This window comes from Macrotis lagotis, chromosome 1, assembly GCF_037893015.1.
Source record: "Macrotis lagotis isolate mMagLag1 chromosome 1, bilby.v1.9.chrom.fasta, whole genome shotgun sequence".
In the NCBI taxonomy this organism is placed as follows: domain Eukaryota; kingdom Metazoa; phylum Chordata; class Mammalia; order Peramelemorphia; family Peramelidae; genus Macrotis; species Macrotis lagotis.
Window position 1 is genome coordinate 866186559 of NC_133658.1, and position 18516 is coordinate 866205074.

Sequence of the window (18516 nt, forward strand, 5' to 3'; positions counted from 1 at the left end):
TTTTTGTTCTAAAATATTCACATTGGTGGATGATTTTAAAGTTCACAATAAAATAGAAAAAAATAAAAGAAGACACCAGCCAAGACAGAACAACCAGTCCTTTCTCCAGAGCTCCAAAAAAAAAATGCTTCTGAAAGAAGGAACTAAAGCTAATATCCCATATCATCTTACTTCAGAAGAAATAAAACTATCAAAATTGCCCCCCTGAATCCATCTTTCTTGGCCCATCTTGACCAGAATGTTGCATCTGGTAGATTCTCCAAAAGCTATTTGGAAGATCTATGGTTCTCTCTTTCTTCCAACTCATTGCAGCTCCCACTCAGTCTATTATAGGCTCAACTCTGGCCTCTGAAGACACTGGCGTACAGTCTAGTTTGCCATCTTAACTCAGGAGACACAGACTTGTTGCTGAACTGAGATAACAGCTAAGGGAGCTCAGCACCTCCTCAGATCTCTAGCCTCATCTGCTCCACGAAATTACGGCCTTTTGAAAGGCAGGGATAAACAGAGGAGACAGGGCAAAAGTTATACTCAAGAAAAGTTCCTTGGATCTGCCAGTGATCTCCCTGGGGGCAGGATGGGTTCAAAGTACCCAGAATCCCTCAGGATATCGTTGCCTTTTTGGGCCTTGATTTTGGAAGGTGCTTTCATTCTGGTTTTCTTCTTTTTCACATCTTATGAGACACCCTCAAAGAAGTTGGAACTTCTGAAGCTATATCCAGGTAAGCATTATTGGTTTTTGTTGACTTTTGTTGACAAATCTGGACAGTTCCAAGGGCTTTTGCCTACCCCTTCCCCTCCCCAGCCCACTGTCCAGCCCTAGTCTCTTTACATCACCCAGATGAATGAATGTCTATTTTCATCTTAAAAGTCTCAAGGGAGGGAAATACTCTGACTTCTCCTTCCTTCAAAGTTTATCTGAAGGTTCATAGACCATGAAGTAGCATACTAGAGTTGGAAAGTATCTCAGAATATAGATTAGAACACAGAAAAATGATTGAACTAGTAAAAGAACTTAGATCATAGAATGTTGGATCTAGAAGGAACCTCAGGGGTCATCTGCTTTAAACCTTTCATTTGACAAATAGAGGAGTATAATTTGTCATAGATCAGAAAGCTAGTAAAGGAGAGTAGATGCAGATATCCTAAATATTTTTTTTAGATTTTTTTTTCAAGGCAGTGGGGTTAAGTGGCTTGCCCAAGGCCACATAGCTAGGTAATTATTAAATGTCTGAGGCCGGGTTTGAACTCAGGTACTCTGGACTCCAAGGCCAGTGCTCTATCCACTGCACCACCTAGCCGCCCCAGATACCCTAAATCTTGAGTACTGTCCATGTTCAAAGGTTCCTCCCACATCTCACATTCTGTGATTCAAGAACACACTTAGCTCTCCCATCCTGTGTTCTAAGACCCCTCCCAGTTCTGACATTCTGTGTTCTAAGGAACCTCCTAGCTTTGACCTCCTGTGTTCTAGGGGCCCTCCCAACTCTGACATTCTGTGTTCTAAGGCTCCTTCCAGCTCTGACTTTCAGTGTTCTAGGAGTCCTCTCAGCTCTGACATTCTATTTGCTAGGGGCCCTGCCATCTTTGACCTTTTGTGTTCTAAGGGTCTTCCTAGTTCTTACATTCTGTGTTCAAGGGCCCTCCCAGCTCTCACAGTCTTTGTTCTAAGAGCTCTCCTAGCTCTGACCTGTGTTCTAGGGATCCTCTCAACAACTCTGGTTTCCTGTGTTCTAAGGGCCCTCCCAGCTCTAACATATTGGGGTCTTAGGGCCTTCTGGCTCTGACATTCTGTGTTCTAAAGACCCTCCCAATTCTGACATTCTCTGTTCTAAAGTCTTCCCAGCTCTGATGTTCTGTGCTCTAAGGCCCCTCCTACCTTACTGATCTGACTTGATATCTGTCCTACTCCCTCATGGTGGTCCATTCCCCCCCCAAAAGAACCCATCTATTCTCCTTTTTAAATTTTTTTAAATTTATTTATGGTAATGGGGTTAAGTGACTTGCCCAAGGTGATACAGCTAGACAATTTTAAAGTGTCTAAGACCAGATTTGAACTCAGGTCCTCCTGACTCCAGGGTCATTGCTCTATCTACTGTGCTACTAGCTGCCCCTCTATTCTCTCTCTCTCTCTTTTTTTTTTTTTGGTTTTTGCAAAGCAATGGGGTTAAGTGGCTTGCCCAAGGCCACACAACTAGGTAATTATTAAGTGTCTGAGGTCGGATTTGAACCCAGGTACTCCTGACTCCAAGGCCGGTGTTTTATTCACTATGCCACCTAGCCGCCCCTCTATTCTTTTTTTTTTAGAAAAATCCTTCCCAGGTGTGAAGACAAAGAATCATGAAGCTGCCATTAGGCTTTCTCAAATGAGGAAAGTGAAAGGAGGTTAAGGGAGGTGATCAGAGTCAGAGCCCAAGCTTTCCCCACTGCTTGGTTGATTGAACTAGATGATCCTCTGAAGTGCATCCCTACTTTGAGGTCCTTAATAATTTAAAAAGAAATTCTGTATTTCATTTGAGTCTCACATTCTCAACCTTGGAAGGGAGGTAGAATAGGAATCATCACTCCCATTTTACAGAAGTGGAAACTGAGGCACAGAGAGATGTTATGCAAGCTGCCCATCATTGTGCAGTCAGTAAGTGGCCAAATGAGTAGTCCAGACCTGGCTTTCTTACTCAGTCCAATACTCTCCCCTCCTGAGCTGAGCCTCTCTGAAGCACCGTGTTATTACCAGCAAAAAATACTCCTCTGAGTGTAAGAGAAGCAAAGTAAACAAGATGGATAGCTATGCTTTTCTTTATTGAGATGAATTTCAGATTCTCCCTATATTTATCAGTTGTTTATGAAAAGGAAGGAGTCATTCTCCACTCTTCGGGGAAAGAAAAACCAAAAATGAATTTGGTTAAATGTTTATACAAAAGTGATATTAATTCAATTGCTGCAGAGTTGACGATGGAGCCCATTTGTTACCTCAGTCACGCTGGAAGGGAGGGTTGGGGAGGGAAACATAATTAGCCACCATTTCCAGGACTCAGCTGCAGGCATGCAAAGTGTTTGCAGCAGGTGGTGTGAGGGAAAAGAATTGGTTTCACAGAAAATCTGCATGCTTTACTAATTTGGACAGGTTCCAGAGATAGGGCACCTGGACCCAGATGGTGAGAGGCCTAGGAATAATTAGGGCCTCTGAATAGTTCTTAGAATATTTTGAGATGGAAGGGGTTTTAGAACTTGCAGTATCTGGATTCAGACATTATTTGAATTGGTAGAGGCTTTAGAACATAGAATGTTAGAAAGTAGAACATTAGAAAAAAGAATGTCAGCACTGGAAAAGGCCTTGGATCACAGAATATTAGAATGTAGAATGTTAGATTTGGAAAGACCTTAGATCATAGAATTTTAGAACAGACTTTTATAATGTAAAATATTAAAGTTTAAAATTTCATAGGTGGAGGGGACCTTATAACTTACAAGGTTAAAATACAGAACTGGGGGTGGGATGAGAAAAGGGGGAACCTTAACAAAGTCAACATGGGGGGCAATTAGGTAGTGCAGTGAATAGAGCACTGGCTCTGGAGTCAGGAGGACCTGAGTTCAAATTTGGCCTCAGACCCTTAATACTTAATTAATTGTGTGACCTTGGGCAAGTCACTTAACCCCATTGCCTTATAAAAAAACAAAAAAAAATCAACATTAGATCTGGAAGATATATTAGAAAATAGAATATCAAATTTGGAAGGAGCCTTAGAAGGAAACGTAGAATTTTATAATATAAAATGTTAAAACATAGAATTTCAAAGAAAGAATTGACTTTGTAGCTTACAAGGTTAAAATACAGGATTGGGAGTGAAATGGAAGAAGGAAAAACCTTAAAAAAGAACATTAGATCTGAAAGGTGCCTTAGAACATAGAATGTCAGAATTGGAAGGGACTTTAGAACATAACAATTTAAAATGTTAAAACAAAAGAAAAAAATAAAATGTTAAAACAGAATTTCAAAGGTGGAGATGATCTTATAACTTAGAAGTTTAAAATATAAAATGTCAAGCCTCAGAGAAACTTCAGAACATAACAGTAGAATTAGAAAATGCTTTAGGACATGGAATGTCAGAGATGGGAAAGACCTTGGAATCCAGACTACCAGAACATATAATGTTGGAATATTGAAGGTTAAAACATAGAACATCAGAGCTGATACTGACCTTAGAATGTAAGAATAATAGAATTAGAAGGAATTCTAAAACCTAGAATGCCAGAACTGAAAGAGCCATTAGAATATAGAATGTTAGAACACAGAATGAAGGAACTTGAAACCATAGGACATTAGAGTTTAGAAAGGACCTCAGACCAAAAAATTCAGACCAGAGAGAGAACTTAGATTGTAGGATGTAAGAGCTAAAAGGTGATATGATATAATATAATGTTATTGGCTGAACATTCTCTAATGTCTTTTTTATCTAGAAATTTGTGGTCCATTGACCTTTATTAAAAATAAAGCATAAAATACCAGAACTGGAAAAGACCTAAAAACATAGATCATTAGAATATTTTAGAATATTTAGAGCTCATCTCTTTTAATTATCCATTTAATAGATGAGTTAAGGCTCCAAGAATTGAAGTTCTAACCCAAGAATAATCAGTGGCTTGTGGAAGATCTAGGACAGGGAATCAAATGTTCTGCAGAATTCTGTATTTGTGTGGTTTTTTTCTGCTCTGAGAAAAGTCCATCCCTTCTCCCCCTCCACCTAGGAAGAGTAGAGGGAAGTGAAGTGGAAGTGAAGCAAAAGAGGAATTAGGTATCCCAGAGGAAGCAGCTATTCTATTAAGCTTGGGGAAGGTGCGGGGAGGACAGTGAGGGAAACTATCCTTGCATACAAAGTAGAAAGCTTCCTGTTGAATATAATCCCCAGATCTAAAATCCAGTGCTCCTAAAGCAACCACTGGAAATCCCATTATTGTTTGAATTTAGATATCAGAAGCCCTCATTTAAGTGCATATCACTCATGATGCGGAGAACTCCACATGAAGAAATTCATTCTGTCCAATGTTGGGTGACACTTTTTAACTTTTCATAGAAGAAAATTATTCAGAGAGCCAAGAAATGAAGTGACTTGCTCAGAATCATAGTTAGTCTCTGGTGGGATTTGAATTCAAGTCTTTTTGACTTCTTGATAGTTCTTTACCCACTCCCCAAAGGGGGCTTTTTAAACTGAGGCCCAGACAGAGGAGTGGAAGCTTACATACCAAGTTAAACTACAGAAATTTCCCAGGTCTCTTGCTTCTTTGACCCTTGCTTGCCGTTTTCACTTCAGCCTCCTGTTGCCTTCAATGCCCATTATCACTCTGGAACACCTTGGAGCCAAACCTATTATCAGTCTAGTGTCCTATCTGCTTGGAAAGCAGGGCACATTGCTAAAGGAGGAGACCAGGTTAAGTCCAATTTAATTAAGGGACAGAAAGGCAGGGGAGGTCAGGTGGCTTGGCCAATGCCAGGAGACAGAGAAGACCCAGTTAGCCAGGGGGTGACCTGAGGACTCTGAGGGTCCAGGAAGGGAGACTGAAGAAGGCACTGGAATAAGTCCTCCTTCCTGAGTTCCCAGAGGGTTGATGCTCTTGGAAACCTAAGGGACCTACCAAACTTGGATGACCCTCCCAGTCAGGCCTCTCCTCCCATACCCCCCCCCATCCCTGATTTTTGCCAGGCTGAGTCTTACAGTGATGTCAGTCAGGGACTGAGCCAAAAGTTAAGGCTCCAATGAGGAAAGTTAAGCCCTCAAGAATTGAAGAGCTTCAATTCAAGTGGAGGCAAGGGTGGTCATTGAAAGAGGGAAGTAGACACTGTCAAAATATTTTGAAAATACCCCGTGGTTTATACCTTGAGCTTGGCAAAACAATAATTCTTTGCTCTTTGTATGCTCTCATCTTCTGACAGTGTATTGCATGGACCAGCACTGGGTATTCATTGAGAAATTTAGCTCCCCTTATTTTGCAGGGCGTTCCTGCAAACAGCTGAGAGCAGGGACAGCTGCAGAGGCTGATAAGGTCCTTTCCCAGGCTGGGTCTGCCTACTTTATTGTCCTACCCAGAATTATTCCTGTAATTCCCTCTGCAATTTAGTTGTTCCCTGGAATTTATATGAACCTGTAAAATAACTTTCAAAGTTATTTCTTCCCTTTTACAATTTTTATATCCCCAAAGGGGTACCAAAATAGGGACTCAAATGGGTGCAAGGGTAGGGATGGGGGCTAACATATTAATGTGCTTCCTCTGAAGTGGGCACATTTCTAATAGAATTATAGTTAAAGTTTGTTAGGAATCTCAGAGCATTGAATGTTAGATCTAGAAGGAATGTTGGAATATAAAATATCAAAAACAGAACGAGGGCAACTAGGTAGTGCAGTGGATAGAACATGGCCCTGGAGTCAGGAGGAAGACTTGAGTTCAAATATGAGCTCAGTCACTTGATACTTACTAGCTGTGTAACCTTGGGCAAGTCACTTAACCCCATTGCCTTGCAAACACCAAAAAAAAAAAAAGGAGGGGGGCTTAGAACATAGAATGGCAGAGCGGGAACGCCTCTTAAGAAACAGAATGCCAGAGCTGAGAAGGTTTGTAGCATGTAGAAGATCAGAGCAGGGAGGGGACTTAACCATTAGAATGGCAGAACTGGAAGGAACCTAAGACCATGAACTTTTCATTCAGAGATGGAAAGGCTCTAAGAATATGCATTGTCACAGTGGTCATTTACCTGTTAGGTCCTTGAGAATATGCCCTGTTTTATTGTTTGTTTTTTTTATTTGTCCTTTGTATCTACATCTCTTACTTATGGTACTTAATAAATTGTTGACAGCCTAGGAAGGATATTAGAGACCATTTGGTTAAATCTCATTTCACAGATGAGGAAACAGATCCAGAGAGGTCACTTTAGTTCTCCTATCCATTATCTTTTCACTTCTAAAGGGATAGTCAGTTTGAGAAGTTTATACTCCCAACATCTTGTTCTTCATTCCCCCACATATTATTATTAGACTCCACAGAAAAATCATGTCAATCACATCCAAAGAATAAACTATGAAGTCTGAATGCAGAACAAAGCAAATTATTTTCACTTTTTAAACTTGTTTGGTTTTTCTTCTCATGTTTTTTTTTTCCCTTTTGTTCTGATTTTTCTTTCACAACATGACTTATATGGAAATATGTTAAACATGATTATACATGTATATCCTATATCAGATTAAGGGAGTAAGATAGAAAAATGTGGAACTCAAAAGCCACAAAAAGATGAACATTGAAAACTATCTTTTCCTGTAATTGGAAAAATAAAATAACATTCAAAAGAAAAATTATGGGGGCAGCTGGGTAGTGCAGTGCATAGAGCACTGGCCCAGGAGTACCTGAGTTCAAATTCGACCTTAGACAATAATTACCCAGCTGTGTGGCCTTGGGCAAGCCACTTAACTCCATTGCCTTGCAAAATCCTATAAAAAAAATGGCTTCTAGTACACGGCTATTGCTCCTAGGAGGAGTTAAGTGAGGCCTAAATTCATTTGTCTTGTCAACTGGACAAGAATTGACCTCAGCCAGAGTAGGTTAGAGACAGGAGAGTCAGGACACAATCAGAAATATAATTAATTTCAGAATAAGGATGATGATGCCTGCAGTTGGAAGCCCCACCTCCGAAGAAGGAAGGCTTAACATAACTGATGCTAGGACCACTTATGTGTATGAAAGGGTTGGCTCACAGCGCAACCATTCTTGGGTTTTGAAACAGTTCTCATGGTTGGCATTCCTTTGTCCTGTGGGAACAATCATCTCAGATCTTGAGAGTCATGATGACTCTGTGGGGTATAGAACCAGAGTTCTGTGGTAGGGACAGGGATGTAGTATCTGGTAGTTACAAGGAACAGGTGTTGTGAACATATGATGGAACATCCTGCAAAAATAAGGGGAGTTAAATCTCTCAATGAATACCCAATGCTGGCCCATGCAATACACTGTCAGAAGATGAGATCATAAAGAGAGCAAAAGATTATTGTTTTGCCAAGCTCAAGGTATAACTTGCTGGGCTTTAGCTCTAGGAAACAGGGTATTTTCAAAATATTTTGACAGTGTCCACTTCCATCTTTCAATGACCACCCTTGTCTCCACTGCTGGAAACTATAGCCCTTATGTCATTCATAGCTATTTGGACTTTTCCCCTAATCTGACACCAACCTTGGCTATAGCTCTAACTCTTTCTCATAGTCCAATCAAACCTGAGGCCAATAGCCTCAGAAAGAAGGCTCAGGGTCACATTGTTTAAGAGGGAGAATTTTGACCCTGCAAGAACTCTGCAGTCTAGTCTCATAGGTCTACTTGCCATTCCTCCTGCCTCACACTCTCTCTGTCTTTTTGTTTTAGCCTTTCTTGGGCTCTACCTCCTTATCTCTAGTTTTTAGTATCCTTGGCTTCCTTCAGGACTCAGTGATACCTTAAGTAGGAGGCTTTTCCTGGTCACCCCCAGCTATAGGAGACTTGGCTTCTGAGATGACCTTCTGTCTTCTACACTACCTCTTTGAACTGCCATTTCCTCTCACTAGAATATAAAGCTTCTTGAGAACAAGGGCTATTTCTTCCTTTTTTCTTTATATTTTCAGTCTTCAGAGCATATTCTGGTACACATTAAACATTTAATAAATGCATGTTGCTTGCTCTGCCTCAACCCCTATTCCAAGTCTGTCAGTCCATCTCACAGACATTGGTATCAAACTTAATTAGGATCAGATCAACTGGCTTTAAAAACCCACAAATTAACCTTATATTTGTATTATTGTATTTTTATTTATTTTGTTAATAAATTGCATTTTAACCTAGTTCAATTGGCCTTCCAGAGTTTTGGGGACAATAGACTTAAACCACCATAGTGCTTTTAGGCATGGGAGATGCATAAGGAGAAATGGGCAAGGAAGAGTCATGCCTTTAGACCGAAATGTGGTACCTCCATTTGACCTTATTCTGCCTTGTCTATCTCCTCCTCTGGCATCCTTCCCTAAGCAGCTTTTCAGGATATCAATGTTATGGTGGTGCTTGGCCTGGGCTTCTTCAAGGCCTTCTTGAGAAGATATGCTTGGAGCAGTGTGGCCTTCAACTTCTTCACCCTGGCCCTTGGAGTGCAGTGGGCCATAATCCTGGAAGGCTTTCTGTTCTCTTTCTCCAGTGAGAAGATCATCATCAACATTCACAGGTACCTGATCTGGGTCTGCCTTGAGATTTCTTCTTGTGTTCCTAGAATGGGTTGGGTGGGGTGCAGGACTAATAGTTGGAAGGTTCAGTCTCAGCTCACTCACCATCAAGTTCTCATGATCTGATCTAGACTCACTGAAATGTTCAGTAAATCATTGCCTCATCAAATGTCACTTCATAATAGTCCATAAGTAAGGCATGTGAATCCCTTAATGAATAGAGCTCTGGACTTGGAATCGGGAGAAACTGAATTTGAATTCTTAGACCTTACTAGAGCTGGCAAGTCATTTAACCTCTATATGCCTTAGTTTTGTCATCTGTAAAATGGCAATAATAATATCTCATATAGGATTATTGTGAAAGTCAAATGAGATAATCTATGTAATATTTTAAAATGTAAAAAATGCAAGTAATTATTATTATGGTTGTTGTTGGAGTTGGAGTTGGAGTAAACTAGAAACCATGAAGTTTTATACTAGCTGTAAATCTTAGATTTATCAATGGAGAATATTGCATATATAGCTTATATTATGCTATTGAGATATTTTTTAAAACTTAGACAATATTTCCAGTTAATAAAGTTATAATCTTTTGTATATCTTGGAGAGGAAAAACAAATGGATTTATTTCTTATGTGCATATGTATCATAAACTCTTTTCCCCCCAAATTTTAATCAGTTTTTAAAAAATTATATATTTTGTTTCCAATTATATACAATAATAGCTTCTACCCATCATTTTTTGTTTGTTTGTTTGCAAGGCAATGGGGTTAAGTAACTTGCCCAAGGTCACACAGCTAGGTCATTATTAAGTGTCTGAGGTCATATTTGAACTCAGGTTCTCCTGATTCCAGGGCTGGTGCTCTATCCACTGCACCCCCTAGCCACCTTCTACCCATCATTTTTTGTAAGGTTTTGAATTTTACAATTTTCCCGCTCTCTCCCTTATCCCCCAACAGAAGGCCATCTGAAATAGTCTTTCCATTTGTTTCTATGATATGTATAGATCAAAATTGAATCTGGTGAGACAAAAAAAACATATCCAAAAGGAAGGAAGAAAATATTAGAGATAGCAAAATTATGTAATATATGACAACTTATTTTTAAAAAACTGAAGATAATAATCTTCAGTCTTCTTTTAAACTCCATAGATCCTTCTCTGGATACAGATTGTATTTGCTATCACCTAAAATTATCCCTGATCAATACACTGATGGAGTGAGCAAGTCCATCCAGGTTGATCATCACCCCATGTTGTTCTTAAGGTGTATAATGTTTTTTTGGTTCTGCTCATCTCAGTCAGCATCAATTCATGGAAGTCTTTTCAGGCTTTTCTGAAATCCTGTCCCTCATGATTTCTAATAGAACAATAGTGCATATACCACGGTTTGCTCAATCATTCACCAATTGATGTACAGCCCCTTGATTTCCAATTCTTTGCCATTACAAACAGAGCTGCTTTGAATATTTTATACATGTAGGGTTTTACCCTTTTTCATGTATCATAAACTCTTTTTTTTAAATGAAACACTCTTTTATTTTTTTAAGTTTTTGCAAGACAATGGGATTAAGTGGCTTGCCCAAGGCCACACAGCTAGGTAATTATGTGTCTGAGACCAGATTTGAACCCAGGTACTCCTGACTCCAGGGCCGGTGCTTTATCCACTGCACCACCTAGCAGCCCCTATCATAAACTCTTGATGTTGTTTCCTTTCATGTTGAATGGGACATATGTGAAAGTTTACTGAAAAGCTAAGGGGGGGGGGCGGCTAGGTGGCGCAGTGGATAAAGCACTGGCCCTGGAGTCAGGAGTACCTGAGTTCAAATCTGACCTCAGACACTTAATAATGACCTAGTTGTGCGGCCTTGGGCAAGCCACTTAACCCCATTTGCCTTGCAAAAACCTAAAAAAAAAAAAGCTAAGGGAAATGGGGACTGAAAAAAGGTTAAGAATCTCTGAGATTCAGAACACTTTCAAAGAGACAAAAGGGTAAGTGCAGGTGATTGTCAAAGGATAGACTGATGCATAGAGGCAGAGAATGAAGGCAGAGGCACTTGGGATAGGCCATCCTTTGTCTTAAGTTGTGTCTTCCTACCCAACACTTATTTCCTATCCCCTCCTCTAACTTAATCCTCACTCTTTCTTTTCCTCAGTCTCATCCTGGGTACAATGAGTGCTATGTCTGTCCTCATCTCATCTGGGGCTACACTGGGCAAAGTCAACTTGCTCCAGATGATAGTCATGACCTTGTTGGAAATAACAGTTTTCCAAGGAACCAAGAAGTTCAACCAATACTTTCTTAAGGTATGGTGCTGAATCCCAGAAAATTAGAGCTGAAAAGGACCTTTATGGTCTTCTAGTCCATCTCTCCAAGAGTTCTGAAGATGCCATTTGATGTAGTTGGTCAGAGCACTGAACCTGTAAGTCAGTGGAGACCTGGTTTTAGATTCTACCTCTCAAACTTCCTGGCTGGGATCAAAGACAAGTCACTTAACTTTCCTTTGCTTCAGTCTCCTCATCTCGAAAATGGGGATAATAATAATAATACTCCTAATCAGGTTGGTATGAGACTCAAATTAAATGGTGTAAGTAAAGTACCTTTGTAAACTTCAAAATGACATAACAAATATCATCTTATAATTATTATTAAGAAATCTGCTCCAGGTCATGCCAGGACTATGGTGGAGAATTGGGATTATTCAGTTTAATTTGATAAGCTTTTATTACATACCTATTGATAGGTACTGTGATAGGTGTTGGGGATATAGGGCTAAAAATGAAACAGGGTGTATTCTGAACTTATCCTCTTCTGGCTCCCATCAGTGGATTTTGTCCAGGTACCATGCTGCCTCTGATGGCTAACTTGCTTCTTCTTAAATCAAATGACTTGGCAGCAAATATGTGTGGAGTGGTCAGTTAGGGGAATTGATTTATAGGGCAGCTAGGTGATGTAGTGGATAGAGCACTGGCCTTGGAGTCAGGAGGATAGGAGTTCAAATCCAGCCTTAGATACTTGCTAGCTGCATGACCTTGGGCAAATCACTTAATCCTGATTGCCTGGCATTCAGGGTCATATCCAGTCACCCTGATTCATATCTGGCTACTGGATCCAAATGTTTGCAGAGGAGAAAGTGAGAAGCTGATGATTTAGCACAGCCCCACCTCACTCAAATCCAATTCATGTACTTGTCATGGCATCACCTTCCTGATATCACGGTTCTCTTTGAGAAGGAAGGATATACATCATTAAGGGATTGATTTTGCTGTGAAAGAAAAAAATCTATTAGCAATTTGAAGAACTGTCTTCTAGTCTGTCCCTAACTCATTCTGTGAACTTGGATAAGTCACATCCCTTCCTTAGAGTCTCAGTTTCCCCATATGTAAAATATGGTCCGAACTAAGCCCCAATATTCAATGTCACAAAATCCCTTTCCATTCTGGCATCCTATGTGATGTTTCCTTACAGCCCTGACAGCTACCTTCCAGAAACAATGGTTTCTTTTTTTGTTTTTTTGCAAGGCAATGGGGTTAAGTAACTTGCTCGAGGTCACACAGCTAGGTAATTATTAAGTGCCTGAGGATGGATTTGAACTCAGGTCCTCCTGACTCTAGGGCTGGTGCTCTATTCACTGTGCCATCTAGCTACTCCCCAGAACCAATATTTTCTGATCTAGCATTCTATATTATAAGTTTATGTCATCTTGCTATATTTCCAACATTTTATGTTCTAAGGTTTCTTCCAGAACCAATCATTTCTATTCCAGCATTCTGTGTTCTATTTTATGTCCCTCTTTGATATTCTTTTTCCAATATTTTATGTTCTAAGGTTCTTTCTAGCTCCATCATGTTTTGTTCTAGTAATTTATATTCTAAGTCTATATTAATCTCTGATATTCCATTTCCAATATTTTATGTTCTAAAGTTCCTCCCAGTTCCAATATGCTTTGTTCTGGCAGTCAATATTCTAAGACTCCTTTTTAGCCCTTTCTATCTTTTAAGATTACTTTAAGTTCTCACATTCCATAAAATTTAAAAGATTCCATGAACCTGATTTTAAAATTAAGAATAAAGTTGGGGGTGGCTAGGTGGCACAGTGGATAAAGCACCGGCCCTGGAGTCAGGAGTACCTGGGTTCAAATCCGGTCTCAGACACTTAATAATTACCTAGTTGTGTGGCCTCGGGCAAGTCACTTAACCCCATTGCCTTGCATAAAAAAAAATTAAAAATTAAAGAAATTAAAAATAATGGTGATATTTATAATGATGCTTTTAAGTTTACAAAACATTTTCATATTGATTTCAAAACAAAACAACCCTTTGAAGAAGGTGCTGAAGGTTTTCCTCTCTACATTTTATAGATGAGGAAGTAGTCTCAGAGAGATTAAATGACTTGACTATGGTCATACAGCTAGTCAGGGGTGAGATCTGAACTCGGATGTTCCGAGCCAAATGCTATCCTACTATACTATGCTATAGAAGGGAAGAAAAGAGTAATACAAGACAAAGGAGGGAGGAGGGGATAAAGAAGAGATAGTTTCTAGGGTCAGTTTATTTTATTTTTTTTAGGATTTTGCAAGGCAATGGGGTTAAGTGGCTTGCCCAAGGCTACACAGCTAGGTAAATTGTTAGATGGACATTGCTGTTTACTTTGTCTGGTTTCTTTCAAGTACAGTTGTTACATTTACATATATATATATATATATATATATATATATATATATATACACACAGTTGTTACATATATATATGTTTGCAAAGTACTTAAATTATTTCTAGTCCATGTGATCATGAACATGTCATAGAATATGCTGTCTCAGTTTCTTCATCTGTAAATTGGAAATAGTAATAATAAAAGGTTATTTGAACTAATTGAATGGGGTTAATAATAATTAAGTTCAATTGAGGTTCACAGTAGGCCTCTGAGTAGAGATCTCAGTCATTATTATCTCCTTTGACAAATGGAGAAACTGAGGCTCGACGTGTTGTGCGGTCACATGGGTGAAAAGTATCAGAGTAGAATTTCACAACCAGACTAATTCATGTTCTAGAGTTGGAAGGTTTACAAACTGTTTTCTAACAATTCTATTAGGTAGGTAGGAGATGACCTCCTTTGTACAGATGAGGATTTTGTACAGGGGAAGCTGAGGCCAAGAGGGGAGAGGTGATTTGGCCAGTTTCACACAGAGAGCGTGGCTGAGCTTGAATGTTGGTTGATGTCTAGGCTGGTCATTCTTTCAATATAACGGCCTTCCTTCACTCTGTACCAATAAAATTTTACTTCAACAAGTCTTTGTTGAATGGGAGAACCTTGGCATCCACATAGAAAAATAACTCTTTGCATTAGACCAGTTGGGCCATAGGAATCCAGAGGGGAAGAAACCTGGGCATGCCAAGAATTGGCCGCATGTTTCCCAACCTTGGTCTCAAAGCATGTCCTGGGTTGAGTTACAGGGACATGAAGAGATGAGCATGATGCACATCCACGTGTTTGGGGCCTATTTTGGTATGGCTGCGAACTGGTGCCTCTCCTGGTCAGTACCGAATGAAGCCAAGGAGAAGGAACGGACAACCACAACTTCCAGTCTGTTTACCACACTGGGTAAGAGGAAGGCAGTGGGTGGTCTACATTCTGGGATCGGAAGTACTTGGGGAAATCCTGTCTATAAATATCTCACTTGGGAGTCTGAAATTCAACCATTATTGTAGCCCTGTCACCCATTGAGCATTGGGCAGTGTGGGCAAAAGTGCTAAGGTGCAAATACAGAAGGGAGGGAGTAAGTTCTGAGTAAGTCCTCAGCTAGCATTGATCTTTACAGCTACTCAGGAGGGTGAACCATGAGTGTCCCAATGCTGGAAGCAATCTTAGAACATCAGCACATAGGACTTCAGTTTTGAAAGAGATATTAGACAATAAATTAAAGCTAGAACAGGATCTTAGAACATAGAAAGTCAGAGCTGGGAGGGTCTTTAGAACACAGGATGTCAGAGCTGGGAGGACCCTTAGAACACAGGATGTCAGAGCTGGGAGGACCCTTAGAACACGGGATGTTAAAGCTGGGAGGGGCCTTAGAACATAGAAGATCACAACTGAAAGGGTCTTAGAACATAGAATATCAGAATTGGAAGGGTTTTAGAACAAGAATATCACAGCTGGAGAAACCTTAGAACATAGAATGTCAGAGCTGAGAGGGCCTTTGAACACAGATTAGAACAGGGGATGTCAGAGTTGGAAGGGGCCTCAGAATAGAGAAATTACCTTAATAATATAGAATGCGTCCAACCATCTCATTTTACAGATGAGTTGACTGAGTGTCAGAGTGGGGAAGTTATCTACCCCCAGAATCCAGATTAGAACCTGTGACCTCCTAGTTTCCAAACAAGAATTTTTCCTTCTCTCTCCACTGGCTATCAGTCTAACCTCATCAGATAAATGTATGCAGGCTGTTTTTTTCTCAAGTGTGTGGCTATGAGTTCTGTTAAATAGGGTTCAGTTATGCCATCCGTGACAATATAGTGTGGGGGGGTGCAGTAAGGAGTCTGAATGCCTTCCTTTTGGGGACAGAGCTCTGTTGCTATCTTCCTCTGGGGGATACAGAAGAAGAGAAGCCTCAGTAGGGGCGCATTCTGGGAATTTATGATCCATTTAGAGAAATGAGATATGCATATCAAAACTCCTTTTTTGTCCTTGGATGTCCATTGTCTAGGACAGTATCTGGCTGTGATTGATTGATTTTATATATATATATATATATATATATATATATATATATATATATATATGTATGTATATGTATTTGTGTTCCCTGAGGTATATATTTCTATATGGGGGGGGGGGATGGTGCAATCTGGAGAATGCTAGCATTGAAATAAGGAAGACCCAAGTTCAAATCCTGTCTCAGACTAGATGTTTGACCCTAGGTAGATCATTCAGCCTGTCTCACAGTTGTCAGAAGTGTTTGGCAATTGATTGATATAACTGATCATTGAAAGCATCATGTGAGGGGCAACTAGGTGGTGCAGTGGATAGAGTACAGGCCCTGGAACCAAGAAGACCTGAGTTTAAATCCAGTCTCAGATATTTAATAATTGCCTAGCTGTATGACCCTGTGGAACCTCATTCCTTTAAATAAGTTTTTAAAAAGAGAAAGCATTATGAGATTAGGGTCCAATCAATCAATGGTTACTGAGAAGCAGTATGGTACAGGAGAAAGATCAATGGATTTTTTTGAGTCTGAAGTCTTCAAATCTCATCCCTGCTATTTACTACCTTGTGACCTTAGGCAAGTCACTTAACTCTATCAGGTCTCATTTTCCTTTTATGTAAAATGAGGGCATGGAACTAGATAGTTTCTAAAATACCTTCTAGCTCTAGATTTATAAAATATTAGTTTTTTAAGTGTCCAGAATAACCAGATGGTTCAGTGCATAAAGAGTCAAGCCTGGAATCAGGAAAACCTGAGTTCAAATCCAGTCTCAGATACTTATTAGTTGTATGACCTTGGGCAAATCATTTAACCCTTTTTACCTCAGTTTCCTCATCCATAAAATGAGCTGGAGAAGGAAATGGCAAACCACTCCAGCATTTCTGCCAAGAAAACTTCAAATGGGGTCATAAAGAGTCAGACTCTCAATAACAACCACAACCATCACCATCACTACCACTTTTTTTTTTTAGTTTTTGCAAGGCAATGGGGTTAAGTGGCTTGCCAAGGCCACACAGCTAGGTAATTATTATGTGTCTGAGGCCGGATTTGAACTTAGGTACTCCTGACTCCAGGGCCGGTGCTCTATCCACTGTGCCACCTAGCCGCCCCCAGCTCATAATTTCTATAAGAGTTTTAGCTAAGGGGGTGGCTAGGTGGCATAGTGGATAAAGCACCGGCCCTGGAGTCAGGAGTACCTGGGTTCAAATCCAGTCTCAGACACTTAATTACCTGGCTGCATGGCCTTGGGCAAGCTACTTAACCCCATTGCCTTGCAAAAACTAAAAAAAAAAAAAAAAAAAAACCAACCAAAAAAAATTAAAAAAAAAAGAAAAAGAAGAGTTTTAGCTAAGGAAGAAGTCACAGGGCCCAGAGGGCTTAATTAGAAGCAATCCATCAATAAGTCAACAAGCATTTATTAAGCACCTACTGTATACCAGATGCTGTGTAGGCTCTGGGAACATGATAAAAAAAATTGAATCAGTCTCTTACCCTCAAAAAACTTACTTTCTTGGGTAATGGGTAAAACTTGCAGAGAGGGAAATTTAATCTAACAAAGAAAACCTTTCTAATGAGTCCAGCTGTCCAAAATTGGGATAATATCCCTTAAGAAGTAGCAAATGAGCTCCCATTATTGCAGGTCTTCAGGTGGAAGCTGGGCAAACACTTGCAGGGCATGCTGTCATGGGGATCCTTGTTTAGACTTCCGTTTTGTACTCTCAGATCCATTCCAATTCTTAGATTCCATGATCAACCCATGATAGTTTGGGCAAGAAAGAGATTCCTGGGCAGGATTTTTTGGTTTGATGTCCATGGACAAGGAATTCTAACTACAGCAGCTACAAGTAGAGATGTTCCCATTTGTGTTCCTTGAGACCAATGGGGCAGGGAGCTTGAAGAAGTGGCCATGTTACAAGGGGTGTGTGTGCTGGGGGTGGGGGGGAAGGAAGGCTTCTGAGAACTGTAAGGTGGAATTCATGCACGTTCTTCAGTTTGTGAGCCCTGAGGAGGCTGGCCTAAAGTAAATGACCTTATCCCTGGCCTCTTGTATTAAAAAAACAAACAGATCCATTTGCCTCTTGGAGGCTGCCAACAACATCAGATAATCTGCTTCACCGACTGGTTTAGGGGCCCTTGTCTTTTAACCTTGCACATTCACAAGTAGACAGACAAGGAGGTAGGTTACTTCTGTATTAATTTTGATGTGAAACCAGGACACCAGATGTTCTGTCTTCTGATAACAAATGGTCCCTTCATTCTAGCCTGGGCCTTATCTACATTAAGCACTCAACAGGGCAGAGAGCTCAAGAGGCCAATGTTTTTCCATAGGAAGGAAAAGTATGTTAGTAAAAAGTCATAGCTAAGCAGAAAATGGGGAATTTAGATATGGTAATAATCATAACAGTAATAAGAATGATAGAATTCCGCAGACTATCAAGATAGAACGATTGCCTACAATTAGTCAATCAAAACAATGAAAGGTTCATAACAATTTAAAGACAGGGTTTTAATTGATTTCCCCAGATCAAAGACTTATAACCTCTAAATGATGTAGAGTAATAAAAGCTAATAATACCAGTAAGCATTTCTGTAG

The 18516-nt window shown here is 39.9% G+C and overlaps 1 protein-coding gene across 3 annotated transcripts in view; it reads left to right on the top strand.

Moving 5' to 3' along the window:
- Nucleotides 1-412: 412 nt before the first annotated feature.
- The window catches only part of LOC141508961 (RH-like protein), a 45227-nt gene continuing 27123 nt past the window's right edge, over nucleotides 413-18516 (top strand). Inside the window, exons 1-4 of one of the 3 annotated variants that reach the window (XM_074218089.1) lie at nucleotides 413-722; nucleotides 9031-9220; nucleotides 11373-11523; nucleotides 14671-14818. In XM_074218089.1, coding sequence (XP_074074190.1) covers nucleotides 578-722; nucleotides 9031-9220; nucleotides 11373-11523; nucleotides 14671-14818 — 634 coding nt within the window. In that variant the 5' untranslated portion in view covers nucleotides 413-577. The remainder of the gene's footprint in view (nucleotides 723-9030; nucleotides 9221-11372; nucleotides 11524-14670; nucleotides 14819-18516) is intronic. The other 2 variants (XM_074218088.1, XM_074218090.1) reach the window with 2 other exon arrangements.